General features: G+C 35.0%; 1 protein-coding gene across 1 annotated transcript in view; it reads right to left on the bottom strand.

Annotated features, from left to right (window-relative positions):
* Positions 1 to 26,189, bottom strand: part of NEGR1 (neuronal growth regulator 1) — a 1,051,293-nt gene that overhangs the window by 614,051 nt on the left and 411,053 nt on the right. The window contains exon 2 of the mRNA XM_051999426.1: positions 10,776 to 11,008. Within this exon, the coding sequence (XP_051855386.1) occupies positions 10,776 to 11,008 (233 nt within the window). The remainder of the gene's footprint in view (positions 1 to 10,775; positions 11,009 to 26,189) is intronic.

The raw sequence follows: 26,189 nt of genomic DNA, 5'->3' as shown, positions 1-26,189 counted from the left end.
GGAAGGAAATGGCAAACCATTCCAGCCTTTTTTTCCAAGAAAGCACACCATTATAAAGGTTATAAAAGTTAAAAGGTTATATATTTATGTATATTATATATTATATAAAAAGTTATAAAGTGTCAAAATAACTGAAAAGATTAAACAAGTCATTGATTCTGTTGTTTTTTGCCTTAGTATACTTGGCATTCATATAAATTTCTTGTTTCTCTGTTTTCATCTACATTGTTTCCATTTTTGTTCTATCATAGAATTTATTGCTATAAATTATTTTATTTATACAGAACCTTTCTTTCTGGCAGTGTTTATCTCGGTACATAACTGAAAGGACAATTTCTGTGTCAAGTGAAATGGAGATTTGGGATATTTTATTTGGATAATTCAACATCTTTTCTAAGAATAGTTGCAGCCATTGACAATGAATATGTTCTTAACTTTCCATAATCCATTCCTCTACATTGATCCTTCTCATTTTTTCTTATCTTTGCCAATTTGTTGGCTGAGGTGAAACTTCGAGTCAGTTGTGATTTGAATTATTTTTACTAGCAGGGACTTAGGGCGTTTTTCATATGAAAGAAAGGAGAGAAACATCTTTTAAACACCTACTATGTGCCAGGAACTGTGATAAACATTTTATAACCATTTTTTGCATCTGGTCCCCACAATAACACTGGGACTCAGATGCCATTATATCCCCATTTTACAGTTGAGGAAAAGGAGACAAATAAAAGTTAATGGATTTGCTCAGGGGTTGTTGCTTATCTAATAATTGCTAGTTTGCTAGCTAGATGCTGGTGGTCTCTAGTTTGTGATTCTTCACAGAAATGCTTTTTCTCAAGCTTTGACCATTTGCCTTTTAGGGAATGGAGTGTGGTCCTTTTTAATCCATTTGCTTAATGCTTCTTGTTGAAGCTTCACAATCATTTTTGGATTGTCCTGCTACCTCCATCAAACCTTAGTGAGAAGAAGAACAAACTATTAAATACCCATAATTAATATACTCCTGTCATCTGCTAGGTGATACCTCTACCTCTCAGTCATAATAATCTCTCTCTATTCTCTAAACTCTTCACTGCTTTCTCATTTCCTCCAACCTCAATTCCCTAATCATAATCTATTGAGATATATTATCCTAGCAAATACATACATATATATATATATATATATAGTCTGCTGATTTCATTTCTTATCCATCCCTGTAAAATTTTCTGGGTTTCCCATATTCATTTTATTTTAATAATCTTAACATGATAGCAATCCATTATATTAATAAATCATAATTTTTGCACCCATTGTCCAACCACCAAACATGTCCCAAACCCCTTTTTTCCCCCATTTTATCTCTACCAGAAAGAATGAGGATGTTGATGTTTTTGGTATACTTTAGGTCTTAGTTTCAGCCTTTCAGTTCTATGAGGCACATTCCAAATTTTAGTATCATTACAACAAAGGACATAGACCACTTAGCCACTTTTTCTTACATAACTAAAAATTTGTTATGCAGAATGGTTTCACCAAATTATCGCTCCATCAAGAGTGAATTAAGGTGCCTGCCTACTCCAGAGAAATGTGATAAAAACACTCAACTTAAAGAAATTTGCCATATGAATTTGGCGGATTTGATATTTAATGACAGCGTTTATGTTTAAAACTATGGAAACTAGTAAATGTTTCATAAGTGATCTCCAAAATCCCTTTGCCTCTAAACCTTTGATGCTGAAATCCTCTGAATTATCCAAACCAGAGTATTTTATGACAGGGGTTCTCAAAGAAGGAAAAGTCCAGAGATCTAAAGGAGTCTTTAATGGTCTTTCAAAAGGTCCATGATATCATCACTATTTTCATAATAGTACTATTTGAATACAGTGAATATTGAAAAAAAAAATGTAACCTATAGAATACAATAGCTCTTCCAGGAGGGATTATCATCCTTGATAAGTTTCAAGAGTGAAAAAAAAGGGTCCTGAGATAACAAAGTTTGGGAAGTGTTGCTTTTAAGGCAATTATAGGCAGGATTTGCATCACTGATGGCCCTAACAAAGGACAAGATTGGAAGGAAGATATGATAATAGAAAGATAATAGCACCCCAATGGTCCGGGAAAATTGCTTAAAAGGGAAATTCCATTGTTGTGATATTATACAGCGTGTTTGCAGATCATGGGTCCTTTGACTTCCAGGGTTCAGGCACCATCCTGTACATTTTCTCCACTGCACTTAAAATAGAAAATAGGTAGAATTACTGAAGCCATTTTATAATCTAGCTCTGCAGCATGGGTTTTGATAAAATAGACACCACATCAAATTCTCTAGTGCATATTTACAAAACAAAACAAAACAAAACAAACAAACAACAACAAAAAAAAATGTTATTCATCTTTTGAGTAATAAGGAACTGTTTTTTTGGCCCTCTTGTGCCATTATTGTATGGCACTTCTGAAGTTTTAGTCTAGTTACCTCTTGTTTCTCCATGTTGTCTCTGTAGGGTGAGATAGTAGATAGAGAGCTTATTAAATAGATCAGAATTGGGTTCAAGATCTCTTTCCAACACATATTCTTTCTGTGTCCCTAGACAAACCATCTGAACTGACAATGTATCAACTATCTCTTTAAGACTAAAAAATATATAGAAAATGGACCACAAATTCATTGGAACAAAATCATTTCAAAAGACATTTCAAATTTGGTACAAGGTGCAGATCCCCTGGATCTGCAATCAGAGGATTTCAATTTAAATGCTCCATCTTCCACTTACACTATATATGTATGTATGTATGCATGCATATATATCTATATGCATATGTATATATACACGTATGTACACACATATATGTATACAGGGCCAGAATTCTGGAGAAATATACTTGAAACAAGGTGTTAACTCAGTGGAATTGATAAGATAATGGTTCTCTAGTTCCCATATATACTTAGTAGTTAGCATGGTGATGTAATGGTTCTCTAAGTTCACACATAATCAGTATGCTGTAATGATGTAATTACAATAAGGTATAAAAAAGACTAAGAAGAATTGGAAGAGAGACATTGTATCTTTGAGCATCCTCCTGGTGGCTCTTCTGCCTTCTACACTTCTCCCCTGAGACCAAGGCCATTCCAGGGGTGCTCCAGAAAGCCAGTTCGAACATTACATACATACATATATACATATACACACATATATGACCTTAGGCATGCCACACTTAATCTCAAATCTTCAGGTTTTCCTCTGTAAAATGGGAGGGAAGAAGTGGCTACATGACTTCAGAGATGCCTTCTTTCCAGGTATACATATATGATGTTCTGACTTTTTTAGTAAAAATCTGAGGAGAACTCACAATTTTCAACTTCTTTAAACAAAAATACAAACAAAAAAACAATGTGGGGAACTAATGATTTGAGTATTTTCCCTTTTTTTGTCTTTCATTATTTTTAAAAAATTGTTCCTTTTCTTTGTTGAGATCATATTTCTCCCTTTCATTTTTCTTCCTATGTTCATCATAGGATTTAATAAAAATTAATGCCTTTCCTTTCCTGGATTTCCAAGCGAGTATTAGGTACTAGGTATCCTTCAGTTTTAAGAGAGGATAATTTGCATTACCCTGAGATCTGACGCACATGTTCCCCATTACTAAAAGATTTAGGAACAATTGTTAGGTACATCCTTTCTGGGCCCTAATTTCATTTTGGAGATCCATTGATCCTTTCTCCTTTCTCCCACCTTTCAAATGACCATTCCATGGAGCCTATCCTCCCAAACATCATTTGATTAAAAGATAAACTCACTGTCTCGAGATTTCCTGATATTCCTGTCACTTTCAAACCCATCTGTCTGGGACTTCTTGCCTGTAACTGGATTATTTAATCAGTTAATCTAACATGTATTTATGGTGTTGACTGGTAATCATATCACCCTCCCTATGTGACATATTTATATCCATTTAGAATTCTTCAGTGAGTAGTGGGCTAAACTGGGAATAGTTCAAAGATTGCTTCTGACAGTTACTTGCCATGAGCATGTTTCTGCAGGCAGGTAGATGGCTCAGTGAATAAAGTATTAGTTTTGGAAAACTGATAAAGTGAAGATCAAATTCAGTCTTAGGCACTTACTACATGACTGTGGACAAGTCCCCTAATTTCTGTCTACCACAAACTTCTCATATGTAAAATGGAAAAAAAAAAAAAAAAGGACTATGGGGTTCCAAATCCTCCCTAATTCCAAAACTAGATGAAAATTTTTGTTTCTCAGTCTTTTATTTATAGAGCCAGCTATTCAGCATGTCAGTTCCATCCTATTCTATATTACAAAGACATATGATGGTAACGTGTCCTAGAAGAGCAAGGGATGAATTTAGTATAAAAAGTCTGCTATCTGTAACTCAGTCCTCAGTCCTCATCTGAAGATGTCATTGTGAAGAAGGGATCTGCCTGCCTTCCTCATCCCCACCAGCAACTACTAATGACCAATTGTTACCTTCAGGTAGATTTACACTAGAGCTTTGAGTGTCAGCACCACCTGTCCTATTTCTAGCCAGTCAATTCTTGAACTACATCATCAAAGAGAAGCAGCGTCTATAGAAGAAATCTGGCATCTTCACCAACTGCCACCTAGAACTCCCAGAAAATTCAAAACTTGCCTCGCTGAAGTAGCAAGACCCCCTAAGGAAGACACAGGGGGGAAGTTCATATCAAGCCAATCAGTGAAATCACCCTCATCACTGTCTTGACTACAATCTCTACATAGACCTGCTGGGTACTTTCTGGGACCATGAACCTAAGAGCCTTGAGAAAAAACAGCTGCTTCTATCCCAGTACCCTCTGCCTCCAACCTGGGAAACAAACTCCGTAGATTAAGCTTCGCAACTGCTCCTATGGACCCCTCAGTCAAAACACCTGAACACCCAGAGAAGAAAGCTCTTTGTACTCAAACCCTTGGCACTGTCAAATGATTCAAAACGAAGTGATACAATTTTATTAGTGGGAATAAAACTTTAAAAAAGCCATCATCCTAGAAGCTTTCTATCTGATTGTTGGTTGGTTGGTTTATAGAGATATGGTTTCTTTTACCAGAAGGTGAGCTGCTCCTTGAGACCAGAGGATATCTTATAACTTTTCCAATCATACTCCAGTGCTTTGCAAATAATAAGTACCTAATAAATAATGCAGTCATGGAAAAACCTGGCAAGGCTGCATAAAATAATGAAGATCAAAATCAGCACCACCACTAGAACATTGGATCTAGTAACAGAGATATTGTTTTAAGAATGAATTTGAGACATAAAGTTGGTTTGATTATAATAAATACCCAGATTAACTACAGGACCAAAGAAATGTCATTATCTTCATTTAAAGAAAAAAAATATATATATGTATATGTGTGTTTACATATGTGTGTACATGTATATAACTGGTAGCCAACTTTAGGGTGGGGGTAAGGGAGGGACAAAAAGAAAAGTTACATCATGTTTTATTATATATTTCAAAGGAAGAGTTATACATAATCAATTTATAATTTTGCATGCAAAAGATGAAGTAAGCTATAAATATTTTTAAAAGAGTGGAAAAAACAAACAAACAAAAAACTCATTCATTCATGTACATAAGTCACAGTTATATTTGTTCAAAGGTCTTCATTAGCTGTGTTTATGATCTTTCACATCCAGACAATGTCAATGATGGGGATGATGCTCAGCCTATATTCATCTATTCAATTTGGTTAAAATTTTCTCAGTGCTCTATTAGGCATAAAACTATGCTAGGCCTTGTTTGGTATATATTTTGCACATATTAATGGGCTATTTGCCATATAGAAGTTGATTTTCAGAAATCAAAAGGACTCTAGCTGTCATTTAGGCCAGTGTGAAGTCTTTTTCTACAACTTGACCAATGAGTGGTCAACTAGACTCTCTGTAAATACTTCATGGGGGAACTTACTCCTTTATAAATAATAATGTATGGATACCTTCACAAGGTGTTGAACCATTTCATGACTCAATACCCAGGAATTATGAGGTAATTGTTTAATAAGTTTGTATAGTCATCAGAAGACTTTGCAATATCCCGATAACTTTAATCTCAAAACAACAGTATTATAAAGGAATGACTCCATTTCTTTTTTTCAATTTCTCTATGCTCCAACATTTTTTGAACAAGTGAATTGGAAGCCTTTTGTGTATTAATTATCACACAACAGAACCAGAAACAACAATCAATTAGGTGACTAGATTTAGCATCACCATGTTATTTATAGATAATGACATAATTAACTTTGTGCATGGGTCAATTACTCAATTTCCACCCTTTCTAAACAACATTCAGATTGTAAGATTCTACAAATTTCATGATACTCTGCATTGCCAATTTTAGGAAAATGGAAAAACAAAGGGTTGATTGAAAAGGCCTATGCCCATTGTGGGACTTAATATATTTTACTTGATATAATCTATTTTCTAACTGAATTAGCATTTTTTTCTTTTAGAAAAATCAAAATCATTAGTTTGGGACAGATATTGAAGGTATATTAGAATCATGCTTTTATTCAATGCATATTTATTAGATACAGATATTTCTAAAGAATAACTAGCTCATTTTACAGTTAAGGAAACTGAGTCCCAAAGATATGAAACAAATTGTGCAAGGCCATCTTGTTTAGTTGCAGAGAAGGATCCAATTCACGTATCAAAGTTCCCTGCCATGGTTCTTTCTCCATAAAATCCTTTCTTCTATATTAGATCTGCCATATTTACTGATATTCTAAGAAACTTTCTTAGAAACTTAGTGGGTGTAATATCCATTGGGAGAATTTTGTTTCTTCCTTTCATTTAAAAAAGGAAATGGAGGAGGAATAGGGAAGAGAAAAGAAAAATAATCAGAAGGAAGAAGGTGTGAGAAAGAGAGAGGAATAAATGAAAGATAGGAAATAGAAGACAAATCTGATTTTTTAAAAATAGCTTTCAAACAAATTTACATAACTGCAACTAACAACATGGGCTAAGCTTACCAAGAAATAATGCTAATTGGACAACAGAAATTAATATCATTGCTTGCTTATTAAGTGTTATTTTGAAGTTTAGCTCCTATAACTTGAAAACATTATTTTGGTGAATAGAAACTTTACAAGTTATCAAGCTATGAATCAACTCATTACAGCTATGTAGTATAGACACGTAGTATAGACACATAGTATAGACTAACTTCAAGCATTTTAGCCCATTTAGCAGAATAGTTGAATTTGTCACATTTGTTATTTTGTCTATCGACATGTGGTTGGAGTGGGGTTGACTTCCTATGACATTTATTTACTTGAAATGCCGGTTTGCTTAGCTTATTAATGTTTTCCTTTGAACTTTGTTGATATAATTGGAGAACTGCCCACACATCAATCAGGTTCTAATAAATAATTACACCCATAAGCACTGCAAAAGTAGTAAATCCTTAACTTACCTGATAAAATGAACTTTAAAATTCTGACTTCTTTTTCTTTAATTTTCTAAAGGGCATACTAGCCCCCTGTTTATAGCTTGTCAATAGCAACTATACAAATCTCCTTTTAATGCAAAGAATCATTTCACTAATCTGTTTATTATCATTATCCAAGGTGGCCAGGTACTTTCTGATTTCAAATCCATCCTTAGACACTTGTTATCTATGTGAATCACTTAATCCCGTTTACCTCAGTTTCTTACTTATAAAATGAGCTAGAAAAGGAACTGAAAAAATACTCTAGTATCTTTGCCAAAAAAAGGGGGTGATGAAGAATTTGATACAACTGAAATGACCAAATAACAACAAATGATCCAAGCTGATGTATTTCAAGTTATATTTCTGGTGCATTTCTTAGTCTTAGAAAACTGATTAATAATTTTACATTCCAGAAGGAGACTTTCTTCTACTGGTTGGGGATTCCAAAGATCTAATCTTCAGCTCCTCCCCAATATCCAAAGCATTTCAAAACCAGAAAAAGTCTCCTCTGTAACTCTTTGGTCTGATCAACCAATGTTTCCTAGGGGGAAACATTTTTCTCTTAGCCCTAACTTAATAATCTCTCGATATCTCCTTCAAGATGTTCTATAAGGAATATAAGAGTCTAATGTTAAAATCTTGAACTGAAAGACATGTATATGGGATCCTATATATTTGCAGATAATGGTATAAACTTCAAATGACTAGATCAGAAGTTTCCAAGATCAGAACAGTAGATGGATAACAGCAGAAAGATCACTGACCAGAAACCAGAAGAAGAGTGCAGAATTAGGGATTTGGTATTTATTATCAGTGCAGCCTTGACTAAATTATTTAGTTTTTTTTTTCAGTTCAAACAAACAAACAAACAAACAAAAGAGATGCTGGTAGTTTGAACTGTGACTCAGTGACTGACATATAATAGTAAATGTTTGTTGAATTGACTTCTCTCTAAGCTCTCTTCTAGATCTAAATACTTTGACCTCTGGGGTGTTATTTCTAGTGCCATCTTATGGTGAAACACCTTAGTTTGTTTCTGACAATTAGGCAGCATCAATAAGATGATAAACATCTTATAAAATACTTGGGTGATAAACAGATTTGAGCAACTTGATTATGGGGTCTTTGAACTGAATTGATTTCTACATATGATATTAATGTTAAAGAAAGATAAAAAGAGAGGGAGAAGAGAAGAAAAATAAGCAAAAGTAAAGAGTCATGTCTGTAATAGTAGAAATTATGTTAAACATATTGACATAATTAAACATTACTGCACAAATTAATATCGATTACTTTATAGTCTTCAATTATGTCACTATATGATTTGTACTCTGCACACACATATACACATATGCATGTATATATGCAATCACATGTGTATGTGTGTGCAGAGAAACCCCTTCTAACAGTGTGGATCAACAACTTTCCAGTAACTCAAGACATAATCTGGAAAATTACAAGCTTAAATATTTAGTCTGTGGTCACAAAGCTAGTATCTGTTGGATGCCAAACTTGAACCCTCGGCTTCTTGACAATAAGGTTAGCCCTGCATCTTCAACAATCTACTTTATTTCTTAATCTGCTTCTTCTCCTTTTATTTTTACCTCTCTTGATTTTTGCAAGAAGAAAATACTTAAGAAAAACAATTAGGAAATTAAGAGTAATTATCTCTTTATTAATAATTTCAATTCTGAAAATTAATTGCTTACGTATTTTGTTTTCATTAAAGGACATTTGCAGTCATTATCCTACAGGATCACCTTTGAGATCACTTTTTTCATTGTATACCAAGGAACAAGAACAATTATTTCCTTCATACCCAAGAATAGCTGACATAGTATTGAGCCTTTATCGCGCTAGCTTGTAACAAATGGCAGTGGATGATACACTGAGCCATAGCACTCATCATGAGTTCAAATTTGGCCTCAGATACTCAATAGTTATGTGATCCTGGGCAAGTCACTTAAATCTGCTTATTTCAGTTTCCACATATCTAAAATGAGCTAAAGAAAGAAATGGCCAATGACTACAGGATCTTTTCCAAGAAAACCCTAAATGTGGTTAGGGAACGCCTGACATGCCTGATAAATGATCCAACAACAATTCATAGAAAAGGCAACATTCTTCCCCGCTACAAATACTTGAATTCGACAAATCTTTGTATAAATAGACACACCAAGGAAATAGTTAGGCAACCAAAGGAACAAAAGGCTCATGACCACATGGATTGGTTTGGATAAATTCATGTCCTTTGAATATAGCTCATAGCTGGAAATCCCTAATCACTCATAGTAGGTAATTAATCTATTCTGCAAGTGTTTGCACTATCTACCTCTCATTGAAAGAAAAGCATCACCTTTTGAAATTCAATATAGTAAAAAGTTATAAATGAATATTTATTCTTCTATCAATATCAATGTATTATCTCTCATAATATCATACCTTTGCACATATGCTCATAAACTGGAAAATTCACAGGTGAAAGGAAGCACCAGGTCATATTTGAGAATGAGAAATTAATGTGATCTGTAACTCCTTGAAATTTTATTTAGATAATTTAGCTCTATATATTGCTTTTCTTTTTCCCCTCTCAATGACTGTACTTTGATGGATGTATGACCTAATCAATATCATCTTCCCTCTGACAAAGTAGTTCACAGCCCATTCGTGCCTTTACATCCTGAGAGACAAAATTTCTATTATATCTCATAAATCCTCCCCAAGACATCCATCCATCGTGGGGTTGGGGGCCTCATCTAGTTATCTTTTCATTATAGGGTAAAATTGAAACCTGCAAGATTATAAGAAGTTCACTAGTTGTAGTTTATTGTTTCCCCAAAACTGGCTGTCCTTTCTTTCTGCTTATATATGACATGGTTTAAATAAACTAAGGCTTTAGATAAACTAAGACAAATGGGAGTCAGTAATCGCTAGAGATTGAGTCAAAACTCTAAGAGAAAATTCTTTATTTTTCACTTTTATACAACTGTGGAGAGCATTCTAATAAATGCCAATATTTTAGCACATCCATCCTGAGTTCTTAAAGATTTATGCAATGGGTAGAAAAGATAGAAAAAGAGAAAGAAGCTCATAGAAAAAGAATTACCTTTGGGTCTAAATATATTTGCTCTCGTTTTGATGCTCGGTCATGTAAATGTCTATAACACCTATTATCACAATGGAAATTATGATACAAATTTCTGTACACAATGACAACATGCCTATTTTTTAAAGTTGCCTATAAAGCATGATGTCTAAATATTGATCCTTACAAAGCATGGTTGTTAACAATCCAGTCAAGTGGATGGAAACAGTTCCTTACCTTGTACCGTTAAGTGCACCTGCATTGTTCGAGGCGTGTGTTGAGTCTGCACAGAACACGTGTATGGCCCATCATCTGTCACATCGACATTCTGTATCTGGAGGCTGTAGTCCCTTTTATTTAATGTGGAAATTGAAACTCGAGGATCCACCGACCACTTATCACCTCCCGCAAAAATAATACTTGACCGGTTTAGCCAGGCACCCTTTGAAGCTCCATCTTCCAAATAACACCTGAAAATTACAAGAGAGAGAAAATTGTTAATCAAAATGAAAATGTGAGCCCAACCAAAAAGCTCTCTTTGTTCTGCCTGCATTTCCGTATGGCATATGATGAGATAGCATATACAAGCATAAGAAATAATACGGGGGCCATCAAAAAGTTCACAAACTCTTTACAATTTTTTTTTTCTCAGTTGCAAATGAAGAGTACTGACAGATGAGCTTTTTGGAAAAAACAAACAAACAGAAAAAAAAACCTATTTTTTTTAAAGAATGGGGATGTTTGTTTATTTATTTTCAAATGTGTTTATTTTAAAATATTTTCCACCCTGAAATATAGCTGACCGAGTCCTTTGATACACTATCAACCTTTCCAAAAGTGGAATAGAAGATTCTCTAAGAAGAAAAATAAATACTGGGCTTTGATTCTAAAACTTCTGGAATGGATCAAAGAATCATTATTCTCAGGGGAGAAGGGATCTCTGGCTCATCTTTCCAGATCCCTTATTTACAGGGCAGGATAGGATGGTCCAAAAACCTTCAGAATTTCCCCCATAATCCAAGGGGAGGAAGGAACAGAGAAAAATTTAAACCTAGTCCCTCTGATTCCTAATTGGTGATGTGTTTCCGCCGTTCCTGGAATCACAGTTCTGGGACTTTTAGCTAGGTGATCTCAGATAGAACATTATGATTCTCTCAACTTGTTTCCTCAAATATCTTAGAGAAATTATAATATTTAGAATGCCTTAAGTCAAGAAGATCAACAGAGGACATAAATCTTCATAATTTTAAATCTCTTACAAATGATTATTATTTTACTGATTCTTCTAGGTTTCAAATAATGAAACAAGTAATTAAAAGCAAACTTTCCCATAGGAATCATTGACTTAGGCAGGTTTTTGGCATAGACAGAGCAATGTATTTGAGTAAAGAGGAAATGGTTGGGAGTTTAGCTTTTCCTCTTCCTAACTTATGTGAGTTTTGATACTCTACATCACTTTTTGGCTCCCAGCTTTCCTGCCCATAATATACTGGGGCAGTTCAAAAGGATGCAAGAAGTCCCTTCCAGCTTTTAATGTATAATGTACCCTTCTTGGAGTAAAAGTAATAGATACACATGAGATAGAGTTCTTACTATTGGTCTGAAGAATAATAGCAGTGATGCTGAGAACAAAAACATTTTTATTATAATGCCTTAGTGTTAACAAATTGCTTTTTACAGGTTCTAGTTCATTTAAGATTCATGTTAACCACATCAAATATCCAGTATGAGGGGATATTAAGGTCTTTGACTACAGGTGCTGTCCCATTTAAATATAAAACACAATTTCTCTACACCTTTCCTTTTGATATCACTGCCATTTAAGAAAAGACTTTTGTCTTCCTGCAGCTCCCATTCCAGGAAAATTCCCAAGAAAAAGAAATGAAGCAAAGTTCTGAGATAATGACCACACCTGCAAACAAATATAATATTTTGCCCTAGCAAAGTTTCTGGTTGTCTTTTTTTTAAATCCCCTAGTCCCTGGTATAGTCCTTGAGACAGAGTACATACTCAATCAGTGCTTGCTGAACTGACAATTGTTAAAGAGCCTTTAAACCAAGGTCACACAGTCAGAAAGTGGTGAGACCTCGGTGGAGTCACTTTGTTACTTTTGTGTCTGCCAAACCTATATGTGTGTGTATGTGTTCAAGTATTCATATATACATATGCACACATATAGATCTGCGTGTGTGTTATCCAATCCCAGAGCCTTTTATTTTCTATTTCTTTTTAGCCAGCTATAATTACCTAAATAATAAACCAAATAATACATTTGTGAGGATGATGGCAATCAATACATTTAGAGGTCAAATCTGAAGGCACTTTTTTGTACCATGTTCCAAATTTTCCTCATGCAGAATAGGATGCATCTCTCCCAGTACGTGTGCTCTTTGAGGGAAGGGTCTGCTTTGTTTCTGCTTTGTTGTATCATGTGCTTAAGTAAAATCTCCAGCATATAGTAGGCACTTAATAATGGCCACTGAGCTAATGCCCTGAATGACCATGGGCCATAGATACAGATTCTGGGTCTTTTCTTTTTAATCATGTTCTCCATTCTACACAGGAAGTAGGCATTTGAGAAGCAGTACTAGGATGGCCGTGGACCCCAGTGACTGTTCCCAAGGCCCACATTTCTCCACTTCATCTTGAAAATGTTCCGTTACAAATTAAAGACTGGTTCTCTTAAACGAGTACAAAGCCGAGCTATAGAATGAAAATACACATACATCGAAATGGTTTGACAGCACATCTCAAGCATCCCTTAGGGGATTGAACACGAGGCTGGAGATTGCTACAAAATTGTAGCTGCTTGAAATGGGGCGGCCTCTGCCAACTCTATGAAACTCATCAGTCCGAGAGAAAAAAAAAAGGTACAAGGTATATTGCAGAATCTAATTTGCAGTCAGTCCTGCCAGCTGCAGAATCCAAACCAGTAGGAGTCTTAAAGGTCATTGTTAATTGAAAATCTTTTTTCCTTATGTATTCAAGGGAGAAAATGTAACCCCCCCTTTAATTGCATAATTAAACAATTTCAGCAAATCACCATTTTTAATAACATGTGGCAAGATGATGGGAGGGGGGGATGTGTCATATTTTCAATACTATTATTTGATGCCAAAGCATTAAAGAAAACACCCAGAAAATAATATATAAAAATCTCACCCCCGATTCAGTACCAGTTAGATATTGAACACTTAAAAAAAATTCAGCCTTTAGAAGTTAAAAAGATTTTTTAAAATATTATAGAAAAAATTGCTTTTCTAACCTGTTTTATGCCAAAGAACACTATTCTTGGAGAAATTATCATATTTAGATTGCCATAAGGTCAAGATCAACAGAAATAAAAAGCTAGCCCCTTCAAAAAATCAATCCATCAATTAATAGTCTTTTATTATTTGGCATCCCGATGACTTATGGGATAAAGTACTAGACATGGAGTAAGCATTATCTGAATTCAAATGCTGCCACAGGCACTTATTAGCTCTGTGACCTTAGGCAAGTTAATTAACCTTTCTTAACTTCAGTTTTTTTTTTTTTTATTTGCAAAATGGGTATAGTAGGAGTATTGATTTCATAGTCATGGTAGAAGAATCAAATGAGATAATGTATATAAAGTGGTTTATAGACCTAAAAGTTTTATATAAATGCTAGCTATGGTTATAATGATATTGAACTTACTATATATCATTTCCTGTACTAATTGCAAAAAAGGTCTTAGTGGTTCAATGTCCAGAGAGGTATAACAGAAATTGAAATCCATTTAATTCAACAAATATTTGTGAAGTAAATAATGACAATTTTAGATGTACACCTACTTCTATATACTTCTATATACATGCATACAATAGAGATATTTCATCCAAAGCCACATAAACATGGGTTTAATGTAAAGACTTTCTAGTGTTTACAAGCCCCCCATCAAAGCAGTTCAGCTATCTATATGTAATATATAGTCTTAGAGAATTGCTGGAGGAACTGAGAGTTTTTGATATTTACCCACCCATGTTGACATAGCTAAAATGATTCCAAAAAAGGACATGAACTGAGTCCTCCATTACGCTAAGCCCAGTACTCCATTCATGGTGTCAAAGAATATTATTATAATATTTTTATTGTTATCAATATTATTTCATTGTCATCTTTATTTTAAAATGGGGTTTAGAGGAAAATAATCTCAGGGTAATTTGTTATTCAATAACTATTATTATTTTTTCTATTTAATACTCATTGAACTATTAAAATGTAAATAACAAAAATAATACACATATATACAGACATATGTATGTAAATGCAATTGTTGATGTGGCTGGTTACTTTCTGTATACCCATTGAACATTATCATGTGAACTGCAGCAATAGACTAGAATAAGGGAATCCTATCACTCACCACCTATTCAATTCTGGGATCATTTCACTGGTAAGTTGCATTGTCAGTTTAAAATACATGAACTGATGAGTGAACTCTGAAGGTTTTCTATCCAAAAACAAGTCTTAGTCTGAACAATAGGCTTTTTGAAGTTAAGTATCATCCAATGGAAATTAGGAAGATTTGCTTGACATGAAGTAACTATAACCCTCTATAAATCAGGAATTAAGAAGTGATGAAATGATGTCATCAATGGAATATATAATTGGAGAGGAAAATGGTGGGGAAGACAGATAATTGGCAGAAAGCCCAAGAGCTTTACTGATATTCTTGTGATATTAAACAAGTTTGAGGGGAACCATCAGCACAGATCCCCTATTTTAAGTCCAGGTTTGTCTCTTGAGGGTCTTGGGAACTGCCTGAAGAAGACAGATGATACAGTGGATAGAATGCCACATCTGGAGTCAGAGAGACAAATTTTTGTGAGTTCAAATCTGGCCTCATACAATTATCAACTTGTAATCCTAGACAAGTTATTTTACCTCATTATGTCATTTCCTCACCTGTAAAATGAGTTGTCGAAGGAGATAGCAAAGCATGCTAATATCTTTGCCAAGAAAACCCCAAATACGGTAATGAAGAATAATTACCATGTTGTCTTTTTCTTCCTACCTTCCTGAAGGGTTGGCAGACAAAACTCTACACAGATGAATTTTGAGTGTCTCTATATGACCTGAACAGACACAAGTTTGATATTGCTCTGGACCTTCCATTTGGCTCAACGTTGGAACAATGCTTTATTCGGTTCAGTTTAGTAATTATTAGATTGCCTATCCCATGAGCAATATTATACATGAATCTGAATTAAATAAGACCATGTGGAGCTTACTGTCTAGCATGGGAAACAAAGATGAATAGCTTTGAATCCTATGCCAATTTATGCTAACAGCCAAAGAAGAAGATATAATAATAGAATTTATGCTCTAAATATCAAGTGGACAGACTAGGGAGGAATTAGAGGCATGGGGGAAAGAATCTTCAATTTGGAAACTAGTACATTGACTTGAATTTGGAATCCCCTACTTTCAGCCAATTATTTCACTTATTCTGCCCTATATTATCCATTATGACTAGATAGGATTGGATTTGATGACCTCTAAGATCCTTTCTAGTTTTTAGTCGAAACTGATGATCAATCTATAAAATAATAATGGTGATGATCAATCTATAAAGTAATATTTTGCTTAGACTTCTTGGAGGAAATAGGGCTTGTTCCCACTACTGGAAGATGAATAAAATCCCTAGCATTTGGCACTATCTGGATTTCTGCTCACCAAGCTGCATTCTAGGTGATCAAACTCAAGCTAGAGTACGTCCGATTGATGCAGGCTGTGATATTCTCTCCTGCAGCAATAGGATCAGAAAGAAGGACATCTGAGAGTTTTATTCCAGGGCAAATTAGCATATCCAGGTAAAAATGCCTGCTTGAAAAGAAGTCCATGCCATCTTGTGAAGAGTTCAGCTCTTTCATATCACTAAGTCCCTCTAACACATTGAAAAAAAGGAAGATGCGCTACTGCCCTGGCCAATCCACTAGGCAGCGGGGATTCATTCTGCCCTATGGAAAAAGATCAGCCCCACTGCAGACATATTGATTAATGAAAACCCTGATGAAAAAGCACTAATTAATAAAAGAAGAAAAGTCTTACTCCCCTTGGATTCAAACGCAAGCCATCTGAAAATGATGTTCCAATGGACAGGTGAGCCAGTGTTTGACTTCACAGCTGTCCCTGCATTGTACTGGGTATTTCTAAAGCGGACAGTAGGCAAGCCTTCAAAGACCAACAAAAGAGACCGATGCTGTGACGTGTTCAGAACATTGCCAAGTCTCTCTACGGTGTCTCTGTACAAAGAAGGTTTTGACATCCTGGTTTCCACGCTGAGCTTAGGTGAGCAGAAGCAAAGCCGTGATCAAAAGGCACACTACAGATCCTACCTTTTATTTCCTACCAGCCACACTGTCGTTTCTAATGGTTCTCATCTATATTACAACTTGAAATGTGAATAAATTCAAATAGTTAAATCAATATTCCAAATTCCCATTAGACCACACTCTGCAGCTATGAAAAATCCCATTCTTACTCCTTTTGGGGGGAAATTATCAACAGAATAATCAGTAATTTTTCTAATTAATGTCAATTACATTCTGAATCACCTACCCATCAGGATGGGGGAAAATTTATTTCATAGTGCGAAATATGAGAATTAGCAAAGGGTAAGGTGCATTATGGCCATTAACTGCTCTTAGTATGCAATTTGGTTAGGGAGAAGTGGATAGTATGACAGTAGATATAATGGGATGTCTCCCTTTATTGCCTTTATGATGTGATCACACATATTCTGAATAGTAAAGTTCATGGAATGATGCTCCATGTCCCAAATATGGGCACTTTCCCTGTCTCTCCCCCCCACTCTTACTCCCCATTTTGGAATTATTTTTGTCTGCCTCTTGTATTCCCCGGCTTCCTTCAATTCTGAGTTAAAATACACCTTCAATAAGAAGCCTTCCCAAATCTTATCTATTGTTAGTGGCTCTCCTCCCAATTTACCTTATATGTTCATTTATTATTATTGTTATTTTACATATTTTCTACCACACTAGATTGTTAAACTCCTTATGAAGGGAAATTGGTTTTGTCTTTGTATTCTCCCAGAGGTTAAAGCCTAGAACATAGTAGGGTTTTTTAAAATAAATGTTTATTTTATCATAAAAAAGAGGGACATTACACAACCAAAAAATTCTAAGAGAGAAAGGGACTTGAGATGCCAGCTAATAGAAAGCTTTCATTTTACAGTTAAGAAGGGGAGGTCTCGGGTGGGAAAGTATTTAGCCAAAAGTCCACAGTGGTAGCAAGAACCAGAGGCAGCATTTGAACTCATCTTTTCTTATTCTAGCATCGAAGCTATGGTCCACACCCTATTTTGTGGCAGAAAGAAATAAAATCCAGTCTATAACAGACATCTGAATATTTCCTTCTTTTCAAGACCTTTGTAAATATATAAAGAAACATATCTCTCTCCATCAATAACTGTGACAGTTTCTTAATTCCATCCCTTGGAAAACAATGTCCAACTTGTCCAATTCGGCATGAGCCAATTTTTCTCTCGTTTTTGCTCTCAGTGTAAGAGAACATTACTCATTCCTTTCCCTAGAGTAAAGAGTGCAGATCATTTCTGAATCATATCTTGGTCTCCTCCTTTCCAGGCAAAATCCACCCAGGTCATTGGAGATGTTCCACAGATTTTTTTTTCCTCCAGAGTTTTCACCACCCTTTCTATTCTGCTCTGAACTCTCATAGATCGTCATTATAGACTAGGAAGGATCCCCAAAGTCATTCAATTAAACCTCTTCATTTTACAGATGAGAACAGGCAGACCTAGCAAGAACAATTAAATGACTTGTCCAAGATGAAAGGAGTAGGGACAGTATTTGAACCCAAGTACTTAAACTCAAAAAATAGTGACACCCTGCATTCCAGTATCTTTTTACCTTGTCTTCATTAATTGGCATTCCCTTCTCAGCTCTCTAAGTTTTCTAATCTATCATGAGCATTGTGAGTATCAACTATGGACCTCCAGTTACTCCCTTTCTTCCCCAATAACTTAACACATGATTTCCTTATCTTAACCTTCTTTTAAAATTTCATTGCTTACTTTTCAACTAATTTTCAACTAATAACAAATTTTTAATAAATCCCTGTGACTTATTTTTCTAAAGTTCTTCAATTAGATAAATGAGTGCTCCAATCTTAGATACCAATTCTGATCCCCTCCCTAATTTGATTTTCCTAAAGTACAAGGATCTGAACTTATGAGTAAAAAAGAGGGAATACTCTCATCACTTGAAACATACTCTCATTCAGTGAGTTATTCTGTTCCCTCTTCTTCATCTGCTTCCTCTGGCTCTAGATCTTGAGAAAGCCTCTCTCACCTCCAAAACTAAAAAAAAAAAACAGGTCCAAAACTCTTCGTTCTCTCCCTGAATTGGAAGCCCTAAGAGCATAGAAGTGACTCTCTCCAAAGTTTTCAAGCTACAATTGATGAGTTTCTTATAGTAGCTAGCCCTTTCTTCTTTCTGTGAGCTGACCTAAAGCCTCATTCATAAAATGGCACATCTCAACATTGATAATTGTCTAGTGGAACAACTCTCTTAGCTCATCTTAGGGAACTTCAAGTATTAGAACCCATAAAAATGAGCTTGAACCTTTAATGTTCAAATAATAAAAAAAAAAAAGCACAACGGTCCTGGAATCAGCAGATAGGTTCAAACCTCATCATCGACACAATTCTCGTGTGATTTTACAAAAGAAACTTCACCTTGCTACACCTGATTTCTGACATTAGACCAGACTTCAGAAGCCTCTGATTGCTCAAATTCTGATTCTATGATTGTGTTTTCTTCTTCTTTCTCTGAACTCCAATAGTACTTTATTCACCCTACTCAGTTGACATTAATGACAGATTCTTCATTGGGATCTTACTCATTTTTCTATGTGTAGCAATCTTTTTATTTCATCTGCTTTTAAAATTCTTTTAGAGTAAGGACTGCTTAATTCCCATCTATTTTTTAGAAGGAATAAGAAAATACCTTGGATAAAGTAGGTGTTCAGTAAATAGTTGGAGTTTGATTGACTGATGTAAGGTAAGTATGGCCTTCTTCTTAAAACAATTGAATTTAAACATATTGAGATGAGCCAAAAATTCAGTGATTGTTTAAATAGATGCTCATTTATTTCCAAGAATAATGTCAATGGGTATTCTAGGCTCTCATTAATGATACTTAGAAGACCTTTTTTTTTTTCTTTTGTAGTTTGTATGATAACTACTATAAACCAATTAAAATGGGTGGTAAAATCATATTTTTTTTTGCATTATTTTTGGTACTTCCTTCCTTCCTTTCTTTCTTTCTTCCTTCTTCCCTTCCTTCCTTCCTTCTTCCCTTCCTTCCTTTCTTCCTTCCTTCCTTCCTTCCTTCTTACCTTATCTTTCATTTCCCTCCTTCTCCTCTTTTCTTTTCTTTCTTCTCTCTTCCTTCCTTTACATCCCTTCTCTTTTTTCTGTCCTTTAATGTGAAATACATGAATGTGGAAATCCTTCAGGATTCCCCAGCTGGCGGATAGTGAGAAGTGTTTTGAGTTGCTGGAGGAAGAGTTCTGCCTTTCTGTCTCTTGTTCTGACATCTCCTTGTCATCAAAGGCTTATTTGCACCTCAGCACCTGAAGTTTTCATCCACTAAGGCTCTATACTGACAGAACAGTTGCTCAGTCAAGTCCAGGAGAAGAAGAGAATTAGGGCAAATTGAGAGAAGGGAGACCACAGAATAGAAAAGAAAAAGACAGCTTCAGGCAGTGACCTGTTCTCTTGGGTCAATCACTGAAGCCGGCCAGTCTAATCACAGCCTGGGAGTTTTGGAAGACATCCTTTCCCAAATAAATCTCCAATTTTCTGTCTACTTAAAGGGAAAATAAAATGGAGGCACATCTGAAAGCATAAATACTGTTTCCTTCAGTAAACACACATGTTTTCAAGTCATTTGCTAGAAAATGAATGTAAAGCTCAGATAATAAAAGGGCAAAATAATAAAGGATGATACAGAAAGATTGCAAACCCATCTCTTTTGTCACATTAATTAAGAATGAACTGCTGTCATTAGTGAATACTGGAATTGAAAGAATTCTCATTTTTTATTTCTTTAGCTTCTGCTTATCTTTCAACTTCCTGTTGGCCACTGTAGAATTTTTTTTTTCCTTGATGCAATTTGTTTTCTTCTCTTTAAAACTCCTTTACTAAGCACAAATTATATTTTATGAATAAAGAATGACTACATAGCACAATTAATTAAAGTGAGTACTGAAATCATTAACTAAAGTAGACATTAATCCTTATTTATCTATTCACTCTCTTGAGAAACTTTGCACTAAACCAGTTCTGAAGAAGCTGAAAGTTTTGCATTAAAATATAAACTAAGGAATGCCTAAAACTAATGTAAACAGAGGATTCATTTAATCAAATCAGGCCAAACTAAATACCCCAGGATTCAATGGGAAGAAAAGGATAATAAAGATTTCATTTGGTAAAACCATTCCTTGTTCTCATGATCTTGAGATGAATATGAGAGAGGATATGGTTAAATGGCTTACCCTAAGATCAGAGGTAAGTTTTGAAAAAAGATGGCACCATAGTGTACAGAGCATTGGGCTAAGAGTCAGGAAGATCTGAGTTCAAATCCAGCTTCAGACATTTCCTAACTTTCTAACCTGAACAAATCATTTTATCTTGTTTGCCTCAGTTTCCTCATTTGTAAAATGAGTTGGAAATGGAAAAGGCAAAGCAGACCAGTTCAGAGACTTTCAAGGGACACAGAGAAAGACAGATTGAGTCAGAAAGAGAGAGAGAGAGAGAGAGAGAGAGAGAGAGAGGGGCGGGGGGAGAGATGATGATGATGAGAGACAGAGAAACAGAGAGAAAACCCAAGGCCATTGCTTTCATTTTGATTCTCTGGTTTGATGCAATATCGCTGGAGAAGAGAGCATTTCACATCACTGGATTTTGCCCCCAATTGAAGTTTACCATGTTAAGCTCCCAAACCTGCTATCCCCTAAACATTTTGGCAGGCATATTTCTCATGTCTTATTCACTTTCCTACCTCATAAACAGGATATAATGCATTATCCTTTCATACAACAGTCATTATTCTCAAGTTCTTCAAGTTCCATTTTCATCTCCACCCATGTCCTCATTCCTTACATAGGCAGCTATTGCTCCCTTTTTTATCTCACAAAGATCAGGGGGGGGGGGGAGGAGGGGGAGGAGTTGACAGGAGCCTCTTCATGCCTCTCCTTCCAAGTCTCAATCTTTTTTTTTTTTTTTTTTTAATGTTTCCAGCTACATCTCTCATTCTCAACTTTTCCAGAGCTCAAGTCTCTCTAATCTTGTTCCAGGCCTGAAACTCCTATTTGGGCACAGCTGACTTGATTGTTTTATTCTTAGTACTTGGTACCTCTAGGCATGAGACAGCATCATGATTATTCCTTATACTTATTATTCGTTATATTTCTCACAAAGTAAATGTGTTGGTTAATCCCTGTCAATACCTCTATCTCACAACCCACTCTTCTTGCAGGACTGGAATCAAAATCAAACCAACTCTTGTCATTGCTCCTAGAAAGGAGGCTCTAATCTATTCCTCTATCAATCCATTATGCTTCCAGTGATTTTCCAAAACAAAATAACCCTCTTGTCTTCCATTCCTCTGAATGTATAATCTATCACCATTTGAGTGGAAGTATTTTGAGGTGTTTGGTGCATCATGAGTACTTAATAAATGATTTGAACTGCCTTCCATTCATCAATCATTCATTTATTCATTCATTATCTCATACTTTCTTAAAGACCTTCCTCTTTCTATTATCTCTTCTCTTAACTAACTCACAGGAGCTAAGTACACATACTTAGAGGATTTTGCCTTTAGAACAAATACTTAGCTCCTGAGAGTCAATTTTGTAAGGCCTTGGACCTTCAAGTTCACTATTGATACTTCTCATTCTTGCCAACTTTCTTGGCAGCCATTTTTCATAGCCTTTTTGACTAGGAAAACGGATAGCCCTTCTTAGAATAGTATATAAAATTCAGATAAATTGAATTCTGAAGACAGAAAAAATATTCAGAAAAAACATGATGCAACATCCTCCTAAGGATATAAAATCCCTGCCCTCACATTTTACAGTATCGTCTATTCAAGGTTATGTATAGCTTTTCTAAGTGAAGCTTCTAGGGATTTGAGGGAAAAAAAAAAACTTCTTGGGTTTTTGCAGCTTTTTTCTTGGACTTGTGTGATTTTCAGGAAAAAAAAAAGAGAAAAAAAGAGAGTTGGGTATGATTTTGAATAAGGTGGATTACTCATGTGACAAGGGCAAAGGATAGCCATTAGAAAAACCATATTCTCCCTTGGCACCCTGCTGGAGTTAAAAGGATAGAAGGTAGACTGCTATCAAGTTAAAATAAAAAAAAGTGATAAGCTGATGGGAGGATTTTAACAAGAATCTCACTAATGGATAGACATAGATGGGTTGTAGTATGCATGATTGGATGGAATATCTATGTTGGTGACATCCCAATTTCATTTAATTCTTGAATAGGGTGTGTGAGCATCATATTTGTTTGGGAATAAATTGACTGCATTTATTCTTTTTTAAACCAATATTTTATCATATTTCAATCAATCAAAAATATTTATTAAACACAAACCATGTGCCAGGTACTATATTAATCTGAATGTCATAGTAGAAATTATATTGTATCCCATGAATATGAACACATCAATTCAATGATTCATGCCCATTCACTTCCATTTGGCAAGTATCACGAGTTTATTATGGGCCCAGAACTACAGATGCAAGTAGAAAAACACACACATACCTAATTTTCTGTGTAAATCACTTATTTCATATTATACATAAACATTTGAATTACATAGCATAAGGCCATAGAAATAATCCCCTTGTTATATTTTAGGATTTTCTTCTTTTTTGAGTAGCCTAAGTCAAAATTTTAACTTTTCTTTATTATATTTTCATATCATTAAATCTTTTATCCTCTAAGATTCTTTTCCTGCCAACAATAAAACTTCAGTAAATTACCTTTAGGACTGAAAAAATCAGTGGGAGGTTCAGTATATGCCCTAATTATCCAGTGGCAGCATTAATTTGGCTCCAGAGAATTGGAGTGGGGATAAAAAAATAGAAAATGAACCAAAGTTTGTAGCAAGGCCATTATGCAGAGTTAATTATTTCAATAAGATGCAATTTTCTTGGATGGGAGAATGATGACAACTGAAAGATAGAAAAAATACCTGTTTTTAAAATGGACAATGGTATTTATTCACCTGAGAAATAATGAAGTACCTACTGAATATGACACTGTTTTATATGTCTGTGTATACTTAGAAATATTATTTTGATATGGGCCTTGACTGCATTATCCACTTTAAATCATCCCAAATGCACACAAACACAGTCATGTGTACATGTGCCTATATATACACATACACCCCCTACCCCCACCCCCCCTACATTATATATATATACACATACACACACATATGTATGTATGTATACACACACACACAGAAACATATTTTGGACTAAATTCATCCTCAAGCAATTGAAGATAAAAGCACAAAGGAACTAAGGGATCATCTCATGTTATCTATAAATGAAAAAGAATTCATTCTACAAACTATTTTAAGAGTGGTTATGTGTCCTTTACTTGAGGATCACAATGACAGGAAAGAATTCTAGTTGTTAAATTTTTTCTGCTATGCAGTCTGATTTTCCCATTTTCAACTTGTTGCCCACTGGTGTGGATTGTATCTATCATCTATAAATAAACAGACTAAGTCTCTTCCCTCTTCTTCTTGACTACACAACAACAACAACAGCAACAAAAAGTGATTGTTGGATTGATTTGAATTGCTCTCCTTTCACTATGATTCAATTCATTATCTTTATATTTGAAATGATAGCATATGGAACTAAACACAATATTCTAGATGCTGTTTGACTACAACAAATAATTGTAAGATTATTACCTCCATAGAATGAATCATATTCACCTCTTTAAATGGGTTCAGTTAAAGAATGGGTGTTCTAAAGGAACATCTAAAGGGAAAAGTACATCCATATTGAGATCTCTCAAAGATTATCTGGAAGTTAACAAATTCTTCAATTCCTTGGGGCTGTTTTTTGTCTTAACTACTATGCTTGCTAGTTTCCACTATGTAAAATGTGAGTTTATACTGGACATAAGACCAGTATAAGTCTACTACTACTATAAGTAACCATTTTTGTAGTGAGATGATTGGAGACGTCTCTATTTCACATGTGGTCTCTGTTGCCACTCTATTTCTCTAAATTTTAGCAGTTGCATGGGAAATTAAGGCAAAAAGTAATCTAAACTATTAGTCAATGGGTCTATAAACAGATATGAAAAAGAAAGAGTTAGGTCCAGATTCAGAACCCCAATGGATCCAGATTAATGGAGTAAAAGTGAATACCATCCATCCCAATCAACAATAAAATTCTCCCCAAAGTTTCAGAGTAAATTTCTTGATTTGAGCCTCATAATAATGATTTTATTTCATACCAAGTCTTTCCTAATCTACAGTTGAGATGGCTTTGTGATCTGCTAGATCTTCTTGGTTTGGTTTTGCCTCTAGACTATACTCTCCATTTGACTGTGTGACACTGTGTTTGGACCTGCTGTATCCTCATATTTTGGGAGGTCTAGAGAAAACACTTGAAAAAGTTAGAGAAATAAAATTCTTCTGATGCAGAACAACAGCTGAGACAGTATTTTAAAAACAAAATTCCAGTTATAGTCAGGAACTGCTCTTGCCTCCAAAAGAATGGAATTTTGTTTTTAAAATACTGTCCCAGCTGTTCTGCTTCAGAAGAATTTCACTTTCCTAATAGACAAGTTAATCCAGAAGTAATCCCATGTCTGAGAACTCTCTTTAGGTCAAGAGAATCTTTGCTCCTCAGTCATAAGTAATCTGAGGTTTTGATATAAATCTAAATTCTAAGAGATTGGTTTCTTTTCCTTGATTACACAAAGGTAGGTGCCCCTGGAGTGAGAAATCATCAGTGAAAGTGACAATGATATGAGGAAAAACATTGATAAAATATTAAAAACAAAGGAAAGCCACAGAGAAGAGGATAAAAGCATTCTGATGATCCCTTTACCTGTCAAGCAGTCATTGTGATACCAAAGTAAAATGCCATTTCCATTTTGTTCACCATTATTCTACTTCACTCAGTTGCCATTGTAGTCAGTCTGTGGATTTTCCCCAGAACTTGACATTACATCTCCTACTTTTGAAAAAAAAAGGCAATACAAACCCTCCTCACATTTGCACTGTAGAATCCCAAGATTTTGTCAATTTTCAGCTCAGCAACTATGTCTTAAAAAGTCCTCCATAATTCTCCATTTTTAACACATCCCTAATTATTGAAATTAACATATAAATATCAGACTCTTTCACTGTACTGCATTTGTTGCTCCCCATATTATTTCCCCTAATAAGTTGTGAGGTTTTGGGATAGAGATTCCAAGGTGAGGAAGGACAATATTTGCAATGTGACTATTTGCATTTTGCAATTTTGCAGAATGACCTAGAGATGGGATGCTAAGAAGGGAAAACAATAAGTTGGTCAGTTTGCTTGTAG

This window comes from Antechinus flavipes, chromosome 4 (genome assembly GCF_016432865.1).
Source record: "Antechinus flavipes isolate AdamAnt ecotype Samford, QLD, Australia chromosome 4, AdamAnt_v2, whole genome shotgun sequence".
Taxonomy (NCBI): domain Eukaryota; kingdom Metazoa; phylum Chordata; class Mammalia; order Dasyuromorphia; family Dasyuridae; genus Antechinus; species Antechinus flavipes.
Note: the sequence above shows the minus strand (reverse complement) of the source record. Positions and strands in the feature narration are given on the sequence as shown.